The following is a 20,570-nucleotide window of genomic DNA, read 5'->3' on the forward strand; positions in this document are numbered from 1 at the left end:
AAGCAGAAGGTAATAAACCTATAAGAATTTTCATACTATGTTACATGGGAAGGTAGCATAAAATAAGCATGGTATCTTAGACCAGAAGAGGAAAGATGGATTAATTAATAACTATCTAGGATCGATTGAATAACCAAAACTAAGCTGAATCTATTTCTTCCTTATTCTACATCAAAATCAATTCCAAATGAATCAAAGATGTAAACCTTAAAAAATGTCGTTTTAAAAAAAAAAAAACTTGAAGAAAATGTACAAGAAGTCTTAATCATCTTAATGCAGAGACTTTTTCTAAGCAAGCCAAAGAAGAAAAGATAGTTTTTATGTATTTAAATATATCTAGCACTTTCTTCACACACATATATGCACTGAAAACATCAACAGAGACAAAAGATAAATTGGGGAATTATAACTGTTATGCTTGACAAAGACCTGGATTTTATTATATATATTATTACAAGTATATAATGAAAAAACTAATAACTCAAAAATAAAGGACATAAACAAGCAGACCACAGTAGAATTCATGCAAATAGCTTTTAAGGATCGGGATATATAATTTTAAGAATATCAAAGGAAAGGAATGTAAATTAAACAGTGCGATAACCATTCTTTATCTTTGAAATTGGCAGAAATGAAAAAGTTTGAAAATCTTCAGTGTTGGCCATTATGTGGAGAAAGGAGTACTGGCATATTACTGTAGGAAGGTATACACTTTGTCTTTTGAAAGTCAGCCTCGTGGGTCAGCTGGCCTTTGAAAGTCGTTCAGCATTTTTATGTCTGTGTATAGGACAACTTGGCAACATCTCTCAGAATTTTACAGCATATACATTTTGGCCAGCTATTGTATTCTTAGATTTTATTCTACAGATAAACATGCACACATATGCAAAGATGCATAAACGAAGATAGTCATTCAAAAGACCAAAATAACCTAAATGACCTTGATTAAATAAGCTTTGGTTCATACCCATAGTAGACGAACATGCGGCCACCGAAAAAGAAATGTGCCAATGTCTTGTATCTATTTAGTATATGAAGCCCAGAAGGCATGGCATAGAAGGCAATGTACCAACCCATTTGTTGAAAAAAAGCATACCAAAGATAGCTAGGCAGATAGACAGATAAACATGGCTGTGTATGCATACCATTTCTGGAAGGACTCAAACCTCAGAGGGCAAGGACTGAGTGGTCAGTAAGCTTAATTTTCATGGTACCTCTTCATATTATTAGGGGGAAAAAATGTACCATCTGCACATATTACTTTTTAAATTTAGAAACTAGCTAAATTATAAAAATGATGTTAGCATAACTCAATGTAGCCTTCAAAAAGATCCTTTGTAATAATAAGGGTGATGTTAGTAAAATAAGAAGATTTTTCAGTCTTGTTTGGTTAATGCTTTTATCACTCCAAGGTATAAAATCTTAGTGAAAACGTACACTTTTTTTTTTTGGTCGCACCATGTGGCTTGCGGGATCTTAGTTCCCTGGCCAGGGATCGAACCCAAATCTCCTGCTTTGGGAGTACAGAGTCTTAACCACTGGACCACCAGGGAAGCTCCTAAAGGTATAAAATTTTAAATGAACACCTAAAATAAAAAATAATAACTCTTTCAATAATCCAGGAGTGAGAAAGTTTTAGCCCTTTAGCTGTGAATAAGATATTCAACTTGCAAAGCCAACACTCGATTTATTAATAAATATTTTAGTTTTAAAAGATGGCCAACCAAGGCAGCGTGGGCAGGTTAAGATCATTTGTAGCTGCTGCCACTCCCTACCCATCCCCAACAATGTATTCAAATGCAATGCCAACGGTTACTTATTAAACTCAAGAGATATTATGCCCTGGGAAAACCATTATAAACTTGGCCTGTAGGAGAACTGATCTCTTAATGAAATACAGAACAACTATCTCTGAAAGAAAGAAAATGGGCAATCGCCATGTAAGTATTTATTGCTTTCGGGAATCAAACCAAGTTCTAATTTTGGTTAGCATGTGGAGAAATTTAAACTATGAAATCATGATTGATACTTTTATACTTTATCATTGTGATCACTCCTAATTGTTGGTTTTCACAACGGCAAACCATGCTTTCAAAATGCATTTGGAATATATTTTTTCTCCATTAGTCAGAAATCTCTTTGGAGGCGTGAAAGAGAAGTATTTAAAACAAGGTGGTAAACGGTGCTTGCAGAGAGCAAGCAGTTAAAATAGTATTTAAGGAATATATGACTAAAGATGTTAGTTTGCAGCAAAGCTGCACAAAGTTTCATAGACTGTGCCCATCGGTGTTTTGGGAATACAGGCTCATGTTGCAAATATCAGTAGATAAAGATACAAGTATTCTCATAAACCTATACAACTTGGATTGAAAGGTGAAAATATCCCAGTATTTTTTCTAAACAGCACCAAATGACCAGATATTTGCAAATACTCACGGAATGGATTTAATATTTTACTTTTCTTCTGAAATGTCTAGGCTCATGTGAATAGCATGTCTATAAACTATTAATGGCTAAAAACTGACAAAAATACTACCATTTGGAGCTAACTATGCATAAGGCAGGTCAGAGTTAAATCTTGATTTTTTTTTTTTTTACAGTGAAAAAGGTATATTTAAAGCTATGGCAATAAGAATTTTAATAAGGTTTTGTTGCACCTAATGTGGCTTCCCACAGGAAGACGGATTTATTGTGTGTACACTAGGAGCAAAGAGAATAAAACTCCAAAATCTTCTGTAAACTAGAACTTTGTTAATAAGATTTTCTCCTTTGCTCTAAATCAAACTTGTGCTCAGATGGTGGCAAACCTACAAGCGTTTTCTTCAAAGAGGCATTATTTTTAAAATCATCTGTAAGTAGCATTTTCATACTAGCCAAGGTTACGAAGCTTCCATTTAGATTATCTTTCAGAGAAACTGAAACCTACTTTTAAAATACTTCTGATCCTGGAAAAATTTTTTTAAATAATAAAATAAAATACTTCTGATCCTGCCTGGGCTTCCTGGTGGTCCAGTGGTTTGGACTCCAAGCTTCCAGGGCAGGGGTCATGGGTTTGATCCCTGGTCAGGGAACTAAGATTCTGCAAGCCATGCAGCGCAGGCAAAAGAAAAAAAAAATTTTTTTAATAGATAAAATAAAATACTTGTGAACCATGCAGAGGACCTCAGGAAAAATCATTGGCTCCTGGTTTAGCAGCTTAAGAGGATGTTTTCACCCCTTGAAAGTCACCCCTTGAAAGGGGCAGCGGGCTTGTGTGAGTGGTCTAGCATTTTATGTATCTCTTTTTTGAATCCCCAGAGCCAATCTTACTCCCTGTCAGAAGGCAGGCAACCGTTGTACGAAGGGCAGGCCCAACCCTTGGCAGCCGTGCAGCCTCTCAGCCACCCATCAGGGAGTGGAGAGCCAGAGTTCCATCAGCCTGTAAGCACTTTATTTTCCCTCCAAATCATAGGTATGACCAGGCTTTCTCATGGGCCCATATTACTCACCAGTGACTTGTTATACTGGACCGTCTACAATCCTCTGGTCTGAAAATGTCACCATCAGGCATTACTTCCAGGCAGGGAAATTTTTCCCTAGAAAATGTTTGTTATAATATTTGCAGCTAAGGTAAAAATGTAATTTAGAAACTCAGCTTCCCTTCCCAACAGTGTCCGCTTAATGGTGTACTGGAACAGAGTACATGATCCTACACCATGCCCCTGTGACACTGTAGAAAATATTAGTGGAATTTAACATGTGCATAAAGAATGAATATGTTCTAAGACTGTGCTTCTAGATGAGTAAATGCAAAACCTTTTTAAAGGACAAATTACTGCATCAGACAATGACTTGAATGTGTACAAACTTAAAACTACGATGTTTATAGTTTTAAAGCAACTACACAACTAAAACAAATTTGCAAACTAAATGCTAGTAAAATTCAAGTCCATGATGTGCAAAAGTATGTTATTGATTTAGTGTAACAGATAATGTTATTTTGCTGAGATTAAATGTAAAAATGGCGCAGATTGCTATAATGTGGTTTTTCTGAGTTGCAGCATGTCTAAAATATGATGCAGTGTGTGACTTCTTAGCTCTCCTGTCACGTTTCTGTATCCAAACTACTGAGAAACTTTTGTTTGTATGACTCCCTGTAAGACAATTGGGCCTTCTCTTGGCTAAAATGCAGGCTTTTTATATTAAGCCTCCCTCTGTTCTCTGTTCTTTCACCATGAGCTTGTAACAATTAAAGTACGGCTATTTGGCATGCTTTTTAAATAGAAACACAAATGCAGGCATTGAAGTCACATGCTAGCCCCTGCTCATCCTCATGACACAGGATGCTTTATATTTGTTTTTCTATATTAGTTACCATCAGCACTAAAGACACTATATAAAAAGCCTACTAGGAAGGTTGAATTCCCAAAAACATGTCCACAAACCAGAGTCCACAGATAACTGTTTGACAGATATTGCTCTAAAGCCAATAGAATGTTGGCCAGGAAATTACATTTTCCAAGGTACTCTGATATGGAATCCTAGCCAATTCTGAAAACTGAAAAATTACTTTTTTTTCGCTTTCCTCCAATCCTTTTGCCATCATTTTTTGAACTCAAGACATAGTGTTTGTGCCTAACCTATTTGGAGCAGTAATAACGGATACTTGGATATTATCATTTGCTGAAACACAGTGTTCAGAGTTTGCTTAGCCTGGAGGCCATGTCCCTGTGCTCAGTGAGCTCTGTGCAGAGACAGAAAAATAGATCCACAGGAAAAAACTTACGTTCAGCCAGATGACTCTTCTATTCTACTGTGTGAATTGTTTTCAAGAGAATCACCATCTAGAGGAAAATAGAATATTGACACAAAGAGTGAGATGACTTTGCCATAAGAGTGTGGCTATAGGTAGCAGAGTCATAGACAGGAAGCAAGATCTAGGGGTGCCATGGATAAATGTGGAAATAATCACAAACTCAAGAGGACTGTTGATTTCTGGAAATTGTTTTCCAGACTACTGCACAGGTGCTAGAAAGGACTGCTGCCTTGTTACTCGTAGTATGGACCCTGGGCTAGCAGCAACATCCACGTGGCCTGGGTGCTTTTAGAAATGCAGAATCTCAGGCCCACTCAGACCTACTGAATCAGAATCTACATTTTAACAAGATCCTCAAGTGATTCCCATGCACGTTAAAGTCTGAGAAGCAATGGACTGGGGAACAAGTTCTTAAACTTGGCTGGGTGTTGGAGTCACCTGGGGAGTTCTAAAAACCACTGATGCCTGAGTCCCACCCCTAGAGAGTCTGAATTAATTAGTCTGGTCGTTGGCCTGGGCGTTGGGATTTCTAAGTGCTCCCCAGGTGATGCTAATGAGCACAGAGTTTGAGAAACAGTGAACTGCACACCACGATCCGGACAAGACTAGCTCAGCACACCGCTGATGTCATTCTGAGGGTCGGTAAATGAAAACCAACTTGTAAATGTTAGACCATCTGCTCAGCGATCTGCCACAGTGTTTGTCAACATGCCACGTTTATGACTCACTTGTGGTAATATTTAGCCAACACAAATATTGTCTGAAATGGAGACTAGTTTGGGACTTGTAGCAGGAGTTCCGAACCAGCAAGTTCAGAAGAAGGTGGATCGGGAATACCTAGGAGCTACATGACAGGTGGGGACCAGGTCCAGATTCCTGAGAAAAGAAGGGAGGCTCTAGAGACAGGTGAGAATGCGTTTGGGAATTTGAGACAAAAGTAAGCACGGCTTGGGGCCTCCCTGGCGCAGTGGTTGGGGGTCCGCCTGCCGATGCAGGGGACACAGGTTCGTGCCCCGGTCCAGGAGGATCCCACGTGCCGCGGAGCGGCTGGGCCCGTGAGCCGTGGCCGCTGAGCCTGCACGTCCGGAGCCTGTGCTCCGCGGCGGAAGAGGCCACAGCAGTGAGAGGCCCGCGTATTGCAAAAAAAAAAAAAAAAAAAAAAAAAAAAGAAGTAAGCACAGCTTTAACCAAGAGTGTACACTCAACCGTGATCCTCAAACTCAAAGAATCACAGTGAACCCCAAGCAGAAACCAGCCTAGACCATGCAGTAGTATCTCTCCTATCAGGAAACCTTTTGTCCCAGAAAGTTAGTCCTTCATATGACCACTATCCATAAGAGGAAACAAAAATGGCCTCTGATGTGAACACATGACACGCACTAAAGCACACCTTCTCTATTCAATGACAACTCCCCCACTTAAAGTCTAGCTACATTTTTTGGCACAATTACACGATCTGGGCTGTGGAGATTTCTTGGCTCTAATAGATTAAAAGCAGTCATTTTAAAGAGGTGGGGGGAAAAGGCTGGCAAGGACAAAACCACTGACAGAAGGAAGAACATGCAAACTGAAAACTTGACCCAAGAACTCTAGTTATAGGAACCCAGGGTCACTTCGTGTAGGGGATGGATTCCAGCGTAACCCAGCGCACCTGGGCAACTCTGCTCTACAGCTCGGCAACATGAATCCAAAGGCCCAGCAAAGGTGGGCACCACTGTAGGTTTAAAAGGGCCTTTTGAAATGATGAAGATGATGGTAATAACAGACATTTTTCAAGTGCTTGCTAGACTGTGCGCAGTTCTGAGAGCTGTGGTCCTAATGTAGAAGCATGGGTCTACTATCAGGTATTCCTCAGTGCAATAGTCCCAAATGTGGCCCCCAGACCAGCATCATTTAGTATCGCCTAGGCTTTTGTTAGGATTGCAAATGATCAGCTCCCCACCCCCAGATCTACTGAATCAGAAACTCTGGGGGTAGTGCCCAGCAATTGCCGCTGAAAAAGCCCTCCAGGAGATTCTGATGTTCCTTAGTGTTTGAGAACCAATGTTGAAGCAAAAGCCTCCCACAGGCCTCACTAGAGCTGTGCCCTTGCTCTGACCACGAACCATCCCCACCCCTCAGCCTGCCCACATGCCCTGACCATGGCATTTCAAGCCTTCTTAGCACCATGCCCTCCTCCTGGGCTTCTTACACCAAATGCAACCCAGAGAACTACCCCTTCCTGCTCCTTCCTCCACCCCAGACCAGGCCGCACACTCTCCTGCCTCCCATCTCAGAGCTGCACAGTGAACTGGCGGCAGAAAGGCAGGGAGCCACTCTCCGTCCTCTCAGCCAGCTCGACATATTCTTTTAGAGAAACTACCAGAATCCAGGTGCTGTTTGAGGTTCTGGAGATAAAAAGAGGAATAAGATAAATGAGCACAGTCCACGCCCTCAAAATAGCTCACAGTCTGGTCAGGAGGCACACAAATAAATAATTATAATGACGTGTGGTGGACACACTAATAGAAACGTGTCCACGGTAACAAGGTTCAAAAGTTGGACAGAGGAGGGAATGATGCCCTGTGGGAGAAGTGAGAGTAGAATAGGGTTTCTAGAGTGGAGAAAGGCATTCTTTGTGATGCAGGAGCACAGAGAGGTCCAGGAAGGCTGGTGCTGCTGGTGAGTTGAGCTCTAGCCCTGCCAAAGCACTCAGCACATCATACAGCAATTGCCTGGGCAGCTGCTACCCTGTCCCCCAGGCTGTGAGCTTCTGGAGGCAGACACTGTGTCTTACTCACCGCTGTAGCTCTGGGGCTTGACACATAACAGGCGTTCCATACGTATTTTTGATAGAAAGATCGATGAGCAGGGACAGAGAAAGGAGACAAGACTAGACAGGAGCACAGGGTTGAGACCCGAAGTCCCTTGCATGCCATGCAATGTATATTGGTTTCCTAGGGCTGCTGTGCAAACTACCACAAACTGGGGGGCTTCAAACAATGGAAATTTATTCTCCCAAAGTTCTAGAGTCTAGGGACTTTGAAATCAGCATGTTAGCAGGGCCACACTCCCTCTGAAGGCTCTAGGGAAGAATGCTTTCTTGCCTCTTTCAGACTCTGGTGGCCCTGGGGCACTGCATTCCTTGGCTCCTGGCAGGATAACCCTAATTTCTGCCTCCATTTTCACAGGGCCTTCTTCCCTATGTGTCTCTATGCTTTCTCCTCTTCTTCTAAGGACACCAGTCATTGGCATTAGGACCCTCCCTAAGTCCAGAATGAGCTCATCTTTCTTTTGTTTTAAACCACCTGTAGAGGTTTGGCATTCTTTCCTTATTTATTTATTTATCTTTGGCTGCATTGGGTCTTTGTTGCTGCATGTGGGCTTTCTCTAGTTGCCTCTAGCGGGGGCTACTCTTCGTTGCAGTGCATGGGCTTCTCATTGCAGTGGCTTCTCTTGTTGCGGAGCACAGGCTCTAGGCGCGTGGGCTTCAGTAGTTGTGGCACGTGGGCTCAATAGTTGTGGCTCAGAGGCTCAGTAGTTGTGGCGCATGGGCTTAGTTGCTCTGCGGCGTGTGAGATCTTCCTGGACCAGGGCTCGAACCCGTGACCCCTGCATTGGCCGGTGGATTCTTAACCACTGTGCCACCAGGGAAGTCCTGAGCTCATCTTGAGATCCTTAACTAATTACATCTGCAAAGGCTCTACTTCCAAATAAGGTCACATTCTGAGGTTCTGAGTAGACGTGAATAGGGGACACTATTCAACCCATTACACCAAGGAAATTGCGCTTTATTGCCTTAAGCTAGTAGTGGTTTTTAAACTTTGCACAACAGATTCCTTTGGAAGGCTTATTTAAACAGAGAGCTGGGCCCCATCAGCAGAGCATCTGATTCAGTAGACACTCTATGGTGGGGCCTGAGAATCTGTATCTCTGACAAGTTCCCTGGTGATGCTGATGCTGCCGGTCTAGGCACCACATTTTGAGAACCACTACCTTAGGCAGTAGAGAAGCCCTAATCGATCTCAGACAAGGGGATGACAAGGTAAGCACTGCCCTTTGGATGGACCATGCTGGAAGCTGGTGGAGAAAGGTCTGGAGAGAAACATGACCAAAGGCAAGTAAAGCACTTGAAAGTCAGCACTTCCAAGTAAAGCACTTGAAAGCCTGGAGAAAGATGATGAACCCCTGCCCCCAACTAAAACAGTGACGATGGGATTGGAGAGACGAGGACAGATCGGAGGGTCAAATCGACATAACTGGCTGACTGACAGGATATGGGAGGTGAGGGACAAGAAAGACTACAGAGGGGCTCCAAGGTAACTGGCTTGTGCACGCAAGTGGATGATGATGACGCACCCGGGGGATGAGGCAAAGTTTGCAAGGTGAGAGGATGAGTTTGGTTTGGGGATCTGTTGAGTCTGAGATTTCTGTGTTCCACCTGGGTTTAATGCCTAGCAGGTAGCTGGATCTGGAACTCAAGAGAGAAGTCTGGGATTGAGGTTATTTGTGTGTATAAATTCTGTTTTTTGTCTGTTTTGTCTTTAAGTTAGTATGTATTTGTTCACAGACTACGGGACTCACAGTGGCTTAAATAACAAAGACTTTTTTTTTTTAACATCTTTATTGGGGTATAATTGCTTTACAATGGTGTGTTAGTTTCTGCTTTATGACAAAGTGAATCAGTTATACATATACATATGTTCCCATATCTCTTCCCTCTTGCGTCTCCCTCCCTCCCACCCTCCCTATCCCACCCCTTAATGATTAACCCTAACAGGAATCTGAAAGGAGGGCACTCTAGGGCTGGTTCAGCAGTTCAGTCACGTCATTAAGGACTCAGGCTATGTCTGCCTTTCCATTCTGCCACCCTTGAGGTACTGGCAACATCTCCCCTCCTGGATGCAAGATAATGGCCATGTGTGTGTTCAAGTTAGTAATCTCACATGATAGGGTCACAAGGAGGAAGGAAGGGGATGGAGAAAAAAAATGTCTTTCTCCTCCTGTACCAGTCCCCTATCAGTAAGGAACATCTTTTGGGAACGCCCAGGCAGACATCCCTTTCTATCTCATTGGCCAGAATTGGTCAAAAGCCCATCCTCGACCAATCACTGGCAAAGGTGAAGGGGATAGTGATGGATCATGATTCATCTCCAGGGCTGGGAAACCATCTTGTCAGCTAGCGTTCTTTCCTCTCTCTCTCTCTCTCTCACACACACTCTTTTTCTTTCCATGTCCTAGCCTTATTCTCTCCTACTGAAAATGAACTTTTTCTTTTCAGTGATGGGGGAGGCAAAAGGAGTTGATGAGAGGGAGGCCTGGCCACAGGTAGTTCAGGCACCACAGAGAGTCCCATGGCCTCACGTAACTCCAGATTAACTACCCCAAGGAAATGAGTTTTCTCTAAGCATCTATACATACAATGCCAGGGACAATTCTGATTGGCTGAGGTATATGCCTACCTCTTTGAATATCACTGTGGCCAAGGTGGACCTTACCTATCGTTAGGGATGGGCAACATTGCTTTATCAGTATTGCTTTCTTATAACTATTGTTTTTATTAATGTTACTACTTCAATGACTATGACTACTATTGGATGGACTGAAATAGAAAGAGAATGAAGATTTGAAGGTCAGATGGGAAGGCAGTAAACGAATTCACCCTTTCAGTGATGGAGGTTTGGATTGTGGTGGGAATGAAAAGGAAGATAAAAATGTTAAGAAGAATTTTAAAGAAATAATTAATAAGTTTGGATCCAATGCACATTGCAACTCTCTTACCAGGGGAAGAATAACATTCATTGTTTTGATTCTGGAGGAGACAAAAACTTGCTCAAAGCAAATTTAGCTCTTTCACCTTGTTTCCTTTTCAGCAAATCTGAACTTGTTCACATACTGTTGGTTATGTCCTACTACACGGCACTATTCCATGCTGTAACGGCTCAGCTCAGCCCCCAATATTTTCACTTTTCACTTCCATCTGCCCAGTTATCATTGACTCTGGAGGATGCCAGAGTACACTAGCTTCCTTTCTTCCTGTAAGCGATGAATCCCAAGTTCATACTCTCAGCGAATTGGCAAAAAACAAAAGAAAAGAAAAGAAAAAAAAAACACCAGCCTTTGGCAATAGAAGAAGGAAATGGATAATTCTTTTCCAATGAGAAAAGTGCTTCATTTTTCATAACTCTTGAAGGCATGGTTCCTTTCACAGTTGAGAAATAGTCGTCACCTCCCCATCAACACCTTTCCCTCAACTTTTGTTGAGGCAGTACAGCAGTCATTGGATATCTAGAGGTGTAACCCTCTTCAGAGGTCTCTAATGCCCCAAACCATCAGTGGACAACCTCAAAGCAGACATTTTCCCCAGGACACAAAGTCTGGTTTCAAGACAATGCATATTATTCTGCCTCTAGAAGAAATTCTGAGTTGTCCAGCCCAACACAGTACTGAAGGGCCCCCAAGAATGAGCCAACTGGGGCTGCCAGTGAGGATGTGATGCAGACAAAGAGGCAGGGGGTGATGACAGACTTCTCCCTTTGGACCCACTTTAACTCAAATTCTTCCTCCTAGTTACCTTATCCCACTACTCATCTTTCAGATTTGTCATCTGGGTTCCTTTGAAATCAAATCAAAGAGAGAAAGACACCATGGTCCACTTCTAATCCTCCCTTTTAGGTAACCACAGCGATGCGTTCTTTGTGACTGGGGACCTTGCTTTAGTCAGTACCTATGTACCATTTACCACTAGAAGCTCAGCCTTCTCAACACCTTCAAGTAACATGTTGACAGAACTGTTATAGCCATTAGATCAGGGCTGTAGACCCTTCACATATCAGATTTTAGCACTATTGGCACTTGCAACCAGATAATTCTTTGCTGTGAAGGGCTGTTCTGTGCCCTGTGGGATGTTTAGCAGAATCCTTGGCCTCTATGACTAGACACCACTAACACTCCCCTATTTGTGACAAGCAAAAATGTCTCTGGACATTGCCAAATGTCCTCAGGGAGGCAAATAGCTCCTGGTTGGTTGAGATCCACTTCATGAGACACAGACCTTAAATGGGAAAGCTGGGCTAGTGGGCAGATGTCCCCATAATGTCTTTATCCGGCTGAATTTCCACCAGCGATGATGCATCCCTGCCCCTCTGGTCTAGGCTCTCCCTCACACTGATTTGCCTCTCTTGTCACAGGGTAAAAGCCAACGCATCTTGAAGCTTGACCCTTGTCCTCCTGTTGATGACAACTGAGAGGTGGTGGTTTTCCCCCAAAAGGCTGTTAGCTCATAAGTTCTGATGGCCAGAATGCAAAGGGCCTCCCTGCAGAAATACCCAGTAACAGGGCTGCTAAGCTACTGGTTTTCCTGCCTAGATGAACAGTGCTCATCTGGAAAGACATAATCATGAGTGAAATAATCAGGAGTCAATCTGCTCACCTCTCCTCTGGGTGTAGCCCCCAAAAGGGCTGCCCCAATAAATCGCCCTCTACCAGAGCTCAGGGCATGGTAGGCCCATCACATTGTTTGCGTTTCTGAGTGTACTGCCAGTAACTTTGGAAACAACGGTACACACCACCTTGAAGAGTCTTAAGTCCACATGTCCTTAAGGTCAGGTCTCAACCCCATAGTCACCTTTGATGGTAAATATCACATTGACATGTATAACCCAGACAGCATAGCCTAAGGAAACTTGTCTCTCTGGAAAATGACCTAACTATACCAATCTTCATTAAAAGGTGTTCTTAAAATGCCAACATAAAAATAACCCCAAATTTAGGAGAAAGATCACTTTTTTAATCTAAAAAGTTTCACTTATTTTTCAGAACACACAGCATATGTAAGCATATATCATATTGAGACCTGATCCAAGGGGATGTTTTGTCTATTTTCAGCCTTATTTGACGAATGATGCAAATATTTGTACCCATTTAGAATGATGGCCAAACTACTAATAGTCATACCTGTCACTTCATAACTGCATCTCTGAAAGGGTGAATAAACAGCAGCGAAGAGCTCCCTGTATTCTCAGCACCTTTCAAAGGTTTCCTAACACGCTTTCCTAGCTATCTTGTCTACATCCTTGGCTAACAGACTTCAAGAGCTGATCCAAGTGAGACTAGGATCTAAGAACAGCAGATTCAGCTTTGTTATCAGTGAGACCACCGTGACCATTAACTTTTTGCTCTGACAAGCATTTACGTAGATTTTGATTTAAAACCAAAAAAAACAAGACTTTTAATCAAATGTATTGTTTCAAGGAAACCATGCCCAAGAAGCGATCAACTTAATTAAACAATATGCCACTAGTTACCCAAGATTCATGTTTAAAGATACGAATGACCCCTCGATTGTGTTTCAAATTGCCCATCAGTGACTACTAAACGTATCTGTGGAAATGTCACCAGGATATTTTCCGGCTGAATTCAGTTTATTGACTTTAAATAGTGCAATACTTTGCATTCGTGCTAACTGGTTTCAAAGTACAAATGAGTGACCAGTTAGAGGTGAAAGAACATTGTCCTGAGAGAGAGGAGTCCAGTTTTTTCCATAAGCAAGTAAGTGACCCTGCGCAGATGACTTAACCACCAAGCCTCAGTTTACCTGTAAAATGAGGGAATTGGATACATTGAATAATGTTTCCCAGACTTCAGACTTAAGTGTGACCTTCTTGAACATTGCCAGATACATGTGCCACATGTTGTACTAATAATTCTAGTAACTATTTTCTTTAAATCCACTCATCTTTTTGACACAAATTTATCTTAAAAAGAAACTTTGTATTAGTACCATAAATGGAAAACCAATATCAGTTGATGTTAATACAGAAAGTGAGTGTATTACATGCGAACTAAATACTATTACCAGCCAAAGGCTCAGATCCTGTCACCTGTTTTCTGATAAAAAGACCTTTTGCATGAAATAGAGAAGGTGTTTGCAAAGTAACTATTTGAGGCTTTCTGGACCACACAACCTTTGTTGCAACTACTCAGTTCTGCCACGGTAGTGTGGAAGCAACCACTGACCAAATGTATATGAGTGGGTTGGCTATGTTCCAATAAAACTTTACTTACAAAAACAGGTGATGGGCTGGATTTGGCCCCAGCCTACAGTTTGTCAACCCCTAGACTGGAGGAGTGTGAAAGACATACTATTACCTGGCAAAGACTGACTACTCAGAAGAATCTAGAGAGAATTTTATTTTATTTAATTTTTTTAACATCTTTATTGGAGTATAATTGCTTTACAATGGTGTGTTAGTGTCTGCTTTATAACAAAGTGAATCAGCTATACATATACATATATCCCCATACCTCCCCCCTCTTGCGTCTCCCTCCCTCCCACCCTCCCTATCCCACCCCTCTAGGCGGTCACAAAGCACCGAGCTGATCTCCCTGTGCTATGCAGCTGCTTCCCACTAGCTATCTATCTTACATTTGGTAGTGTATATATGTCCATGCCACTCTCTCACTTTGTCCCAGCTTACCCTTCCCCCTCCCCATGTCCTCAAGTCCATTCTCTAGTAGGTCTGCATCTTTATTCCTGTCTTGCCCCTAGGTTCTTCAGAACCATCTTTTTTTTTTTTTATTCCATATATATGTGTTAGCACACAGTATTTGTTTTTCTCTTTCTGACTTACTTCACGCTGTACGACAGACTCTAGGTCCGTCCATCTCACTACAAATAACTCAATTTCGTTTGTTTTTATGGCTAACATTCCATTGTATATATGTGCCACATCTTCTTTATCCATTAAAAGGAACTCCTTTCCCAGTTGGAAACTAATGGGCTTTAATACCTTCAGTGTTCCATGTCACTCACTTTGGAAAATGCTTGGTTGAATTTCTACCCTAAGAATCTATGATAAACCTCTTCCCTTTATCTTTTGCTCCTTGGATAAAGTCTAGGATTTCTTACTTGTACAGCCCTCAGTGTATATATTTTTTAAGTTGTCTTCCTCATTCACTGGGATGTCAATGGGAAAGTTCCTAATTTTTATCAGACCCACGGTTCTCAACCTTGGTTGCACATTAGAATTGTTTTTAAAATTCCTATACCTAGTATATACCTATATCTCAATGATTCTGATCTAATAGGCCCAGGATGTGACTCAGTCATTTGTGTATGCTCACAACTGGCTGTGGCAAACTTGCAAAGTCAGTCCCATCCAGGGTGACCAACTATCCCGGTTTCCCTGGAACTGGCCCAGTGTTAGCACTGAAAATCCAGGATTTCCTGGGAAATCCTCAACCTTCGGCAGTCAGACAGTTGTTCACCTTAGTGCCAGCCACCACTGGCAGAAAATCCTCGACTCTCTCCAAGAGGGTCAGGAACAGTTTCAGAGAGGAAATGAGGCTTCAGCAAATTTCCTTATGTAGATCCATTCTCCACTGTTGCCCCTGGAATGAATGGTGGGCAACCAGGTGTTTAAAAAGTGGATGGGCACGAGGATCCGTGCTGTCAGTCCCCAAGCTTCTTCGGCCCTCTGAGGACTCAGGTAAGACAGTGAGGAATCCATCACAGCATCTGTCCTCTGCCTCCCCTACCTCACACTGATAGGCCCCTTGCTAATGAGACAAACCGGCAGTCATTTTGCATAGATTCTGTCAGTAGGGAAAAGTGACCTTTTTTTTTTCTTTTTTTTTCTTTTTTTTTTCTTTTTTTTTTGCGGTACGCGGGCCTCTCACTGCTGTGGCCTCTCCCACTGCAGACCATAGGCTCCGGACGCGCAGGCCCAGCGACCATGGCTCACGGGCCCAGCCGCTCCGCGGCATGTGGGATCCTCCCGGACCGGGGCACGAACCCGCGTCCCCTGAATCAGCAGGCGGACTCTCAACCACTGCGCCACCTGGGAAGCCCGAGAAGTGGCCTTTTACCTGTGAAAATGTTTGACAGTTTATCAGGTTGGAAAGCAGTCACCCGAAAGGAGCAAACATCAGAAACTGGCCATCCTGCTGGCCTCATGCCTTTTCAGTCTTCAAAATGCCTCCGCTAAAATGCAACTCCCTGGCACACCGTGGTCCTCGAACGACGATCCCTGTGAGCTAAGGGCAAGATGCTTTAGGAAAGGGGGAACTGGAAGATTTGGGGTGAGATGGGGAGAGAAGGAGGAAGAGTCCTGAGAGCCTGTTGGAGATGGTCAGAGAAGCCAGTCCCTCCCTGGCCAGCTCTGATTACCATTATGAGATCTCTCTGCCCAGTACTCTCGTTGTCTTTTTTTCCCCAGCTTTATTGAAATATACAATTGACGTATAACATTACATAAGTTTAAGGTGCACACTGTGTCGATTTAATACACTTATATATTGCAAAATGATTACCAGCACGGCATTAGCTAACGCCTGCAGCCTGGCACTTAGCTACCGCTTCTTTTTTGTGGTGAGAACATTTAAGATGCTTTCTTAGCAACTTTCAAGCATATAATACCATTTATATATATATATATATATAATATATATATTTATACATAATACCATTTATATATATATAGTTTCTGTATTATTTAACTATCATCACTATGCTGTACATTAGATCACCAGAACTTATTCATCTTATAACTGCAAGTTCGTACCCTCCGGCCAACCTCTCCCCCTTTCCCCTAGTCCCTGGTAACCACCATCCTAGTCTCTGCCTCTATGAGTTCAGCTTTTTTAGATTCCACATATAAATGATATCATACAGTATTTGTCTTTCTCTGACTTATTTCACCTAGCAGAATGTCCTCAAGGTCCATCCATGCTGTCACAAATAACAGGATTTCCTTCTTTCTCGTGGCTGAGTAATATTCCTTTATATATAATATTCCTTTTCGGGCTTCCCTGGTGGCGCAGTGGTTGGGAGTCCGCCTGCCGATGCAGGGCACGTGGGTTCGTGCCCCGGTCCGGGAAGATCTCACATGCCATGGAGCGGCTGGGCCCGTGGGCCATGGCCGCTTGGCCTGCGCGTCCGGAGCCTGTGCTCCGTAACGGGAGAGGCCACAACAGTGAGAGGCCCATGTACCGCGAAAAAAATGAAAATAAAAAAAAAAAATATATATATATATATATATTCCTTTTCTTCCTTCTTTCCTTCCTTCCTTCGTTTCTTTCTTTCTTTCTTTATTTCTTTCTACCACATCCTCTTTATATATTCATCCATTGACAGACACATATGTTGTTTCCACATCTTGGCTATTGTGAATGATGCTGCAGTGAGTCACACTGTCTTATTTTATCTTCCCTAGACGCTGCTGGGTACAGCAGGTATTAGTCCCAGTTTACAGAAAAGAAGCAGAAAATATGATTCTATTTGACTCAGAAGGAATATTGGGAGCAGAGTTTGACAATGACGCCTCTCCTGCACACACACTTTGCCCTGAGAGAGGCTGTCCCTTTTGCCTTGCAAATAGTGATAACTGGCCTTCATTTTTCATTTCACTTCCTATTTTCTCATCATCAAGAATATTTATTGATCCCATGGTCATGCAAGTGGTCCTCAGCTTCTCTGGTCAGCAGACAAGTCACAGGTCTCAACTGGTGTTTCTACTAAAAATACAGCATTCTAATAGTTGAAATGAGCTATCATTAAATTTTTTTAATAAATAATTTTGACAGGAACAAAAAAATGGTTGATGAGAAGTCAATAGTAGAGTTTCTGTATCCAGACTGTGTAGGTTTGAATTCCATTACTTACTAGCTGTGTGACCTCAGGCAATTAATTAACCCCTCTGTGCTTTGATTTCCTCATCTGCAAAATAGGAGGTCATAATACCTACTTCATAGGGTTGCTGTGAGGACTGAGTGACTATACGTAAATTGCTTGGACCAGTGCCTGGCACTTAGTAAGTGCGTAATATTCAGCTGTCATTCTCAATTTGAAGTGTTTCTCCCATAAGTTTCTCTTAAACTCTTAGCTCCTGCTACTACTTCTCTACAAGTACAAAATCGTTTCTGATTTAGGAGAGAATTATGTAATCAGCTATTTTAAAGTTGCCACACAAGGCACCATGTCAGGCGCTCATTCGACACTCAGCAGGAATCAGGTCAAAAGGGAAGGAAGTAATAAAAATAACGCTGAGCCCTGCCCACATGCCAGCATCCTGCTCAGCACTTTTGATCCATATCCTTATAACAACCCACAAGAGACAGATACTATTATTACCATCTTTCAGATGGGAAAACAGAGACTTAGAAAGGATAAGGAGAGAAATAGCATCACGCCAGATTCAAGGGTAGATATCTTGGAACAGGGGGGTTACCTATGTGATCAGAAAGAAGTCTCTCTCCCAAAATGAATCTCAGTATCCCCAACTCTATATAAGGCGAGTTTAGCCCAAACGGCCAATGTTAACTGAAGTACCAGTAACTAACATGGGGATGGTCATTGCTAACGCTGAGGAGAATACAGGCATGTCTGAGCCTCTCCCCAGCATGGCCTTCATTTTGCTCCTGTTTAATAAGAGCAGGCCATCACTTAGTTCTAATCCCGGCCCTCTTTCTAGTCTCCCCAGCCCCCCTCCTGATTCCATGTCAGCTCAAACAGTAGCCCTCTTTAGATCAGCGTACAGAGAGCCCTCTGCCCTCTGCTCCCCAGCATTTCCTCGGAGACTCCCCGTCTCAGAGTCTGGATACCAAGCAACCACTTTTAAATATTTACCGAGGAGACTGCAGTCAGACAAGCCTTCTGGGGAGCAAACAATCCAAATGCCACTCCCATTACAGTTTGATATTATTTCAGAGTTTACGAATGACCCTTACATCCTTATGGCACCCAGCATCCACCTCCTACGTGCCACCCACCATGTGCTTACTGGCATCCGGCACTGTGCTACTGCATCCCGGACACGACTGCATCCAAACTTCACGCTACCCGTGAGCTGGTGCACCTCCACTGTGAAGAGGAGACGACAAAGGCTCGGGGAGGTGGGTCAGCTTGCCCTAGGTCCTACGACCAGCAAGAGGCAAAGCGTAACTGGACACAGTAGGTCTGACTCCCAAGTCCACATTGTGTCTTTATGTCACATTTAGATCAATCATGTTTGTTCTGCAGCGGCGCTGTGCCAGGTCACAGTAAGCACACATGTACACAGACCCAGAAAGCATCGTGCTGTAGTCTCTCCCTGGAATACCCTTTCCCCCACCTCCACCCCTCCTCTTCCCCCTTTTTTTCTGCTTGCCGAACTCCTACTCATCTTTCAAGAACCAGCACACATGTCAACTTCTCCATAAAAATTCCTCTTTCTCCTCTCAGCTATTGGCAGCCAAAGTGCTTACCATATCATAACGCAATTGTCATTGATCTATTTCCATGTTGATTTCTCTGAGGACAGGGGCTACGACTCATAGACATTGAGTACCCCCCTCACCTGGGGTAGTGCTTGCCACGCAAGAGATGTTCAGTACTTGTTTGTTGAAGGAAGAGGAGGGAAGAAAAAAAGGAGGTGGAAGGAGAAAAGGAAGAAGGAAAAGGGAAAAGAGAAGGGAGGACAGGAAGCAGGGGAAAAGAGAGGAACTGTTCAGAGGATGGTCTAATTTGCCTGCTGTGTATTGCTTTTTAATGAATTCACGTGTCTCTCGTGGGACAGTATGTTCTTATTTTCCAGTCTTGATGTTATCCAAATAGAAGATGAGGTCACCTGATCAGGTCATTCCTACTGATGGGCAGGAGTGTATTTAAATACGGGTGTACTCAGGTTGGATGACCCACCTGGAAAATTTTGGTTACTATATAATGTATAGAGCAATGAGTTTGCAAACACATCCCTCAGCTAACTTTTTCACACACCCCTTCCCCAGAGTTTGCTGTGAGTTGGAGGCAGATTTCTTGAAACCCCCTTTCGATCTTAAGAGTTAAGCCTCCCTTGAACTGTGCTGGGTCAGAAGCCTTTGGGCAGGTGTCTGCCTGGGGGTATCAGATGCGGAGCCGCGCCTCTTCCTGGGCTGTTGATGTGCTGAAGCTGACACATCCCTGAGTCATTTCGGAGTGGGTGTTTTCAACATTCTTTCTGCCCCGGTGACCCTGCTTCCTAGGCTCCTAAAATTTCAGTTTATTTTCTTGCATCCTCCCTCCAGAAAAAAATGGTTCATTCGTTTCCTTGTTTTAAACGCAAGAACATGAAAACACAGAAAAGTGACATGTAGACGCACTAGAAGGAAGAAAAAACCAGAAAAGCTCCCAGCGTAGTCATGCACCAGGCAGTGCCCTCTGTAGAGTTAGAGTATTGGTTTCATTTTGAGCCTGACACACCAGCTTGATGGCCAGCGCTGCACCCACCTTGTATCTCAATGGGACCCTCACACCCAGGGGTGCAAATTAGCACACTGGCCAGAATATGGTGTTGCGGTGTCAGCCCAGATCACCTGGACGCCACAGAGCCTGAATTTTTAACCATTTTACTGCCCTGGGTGAAATGCATGCCTGGATCCCAACTGCAGGCGATGAATGAAAAACTGATCCTCAGAGTGCCATTTACAAGGTGAAAACCCCTCAGGCAATATTCTGGAAAGGTCCTTACTGATCTGCCTTCAACAAATATTGTCTACATTTATTGAGCACGTGCCCTCTGCTAGGCCTCATTTTAGATGTTTTGCATGAATGACTTCATTGAAACTCTCACAAGAGACCTATGAGATAGGGGGTATTATTATCCGCATTTTGCCATGAGGCAACCACAGCACAGAAAGGTTCCCAAACTTGCCCGAGGTCACAGAAGCAATAAGCAGTACCCCTCGGATTCAAATCTAGTCTGATGAGAAACCTATGTTCTTAAAGTTGACTATTATATCCTCGGTGGCTACCTATTATAAACATGGTGTCTGGGGCATT

The 20,570-nt window shown here is 43.0% G+C and overlaps 1 protein-coding gene across 1 annotated transcript in view; it reads left to right on the forward strand.

Moving 5' to 3' along the window:
• Nucleotides 1-1,889: 1,889 nt before the first annotated feature.
• ANXA13 (annexin A13) overlaps nt 1,890-20,570 on the forward strand; it is a gene marked incomplete at its 5' end in the record, with an annotated part of 55,993 nt that continues 37,312 nt past the window's right edge. Inside the window, one exon of the mRNA XM_079901371.1 lies at nt 1,890-1,940. Coding sequence (XP_079757497.1) covers nt 1,890-1,940 — 51 coding nt within the window. The remainder of the gene's footprint in view (nt 1,941-20,570) is intronic.

This window comes from Stenella coeruleoalba (genome assembly GCF_951394435.1).
Source record: "Stenella coeruleoalba genome assembly, chromosome: 17".
In the NCBI taxonomy this organism is placed as follows: domain Eukaryota; kingdom Metazoa; phylum Chordata; class Mammalia; order Artiodactyla; family Delphinidae; genus Stenella; species Stenella coeruleoalba.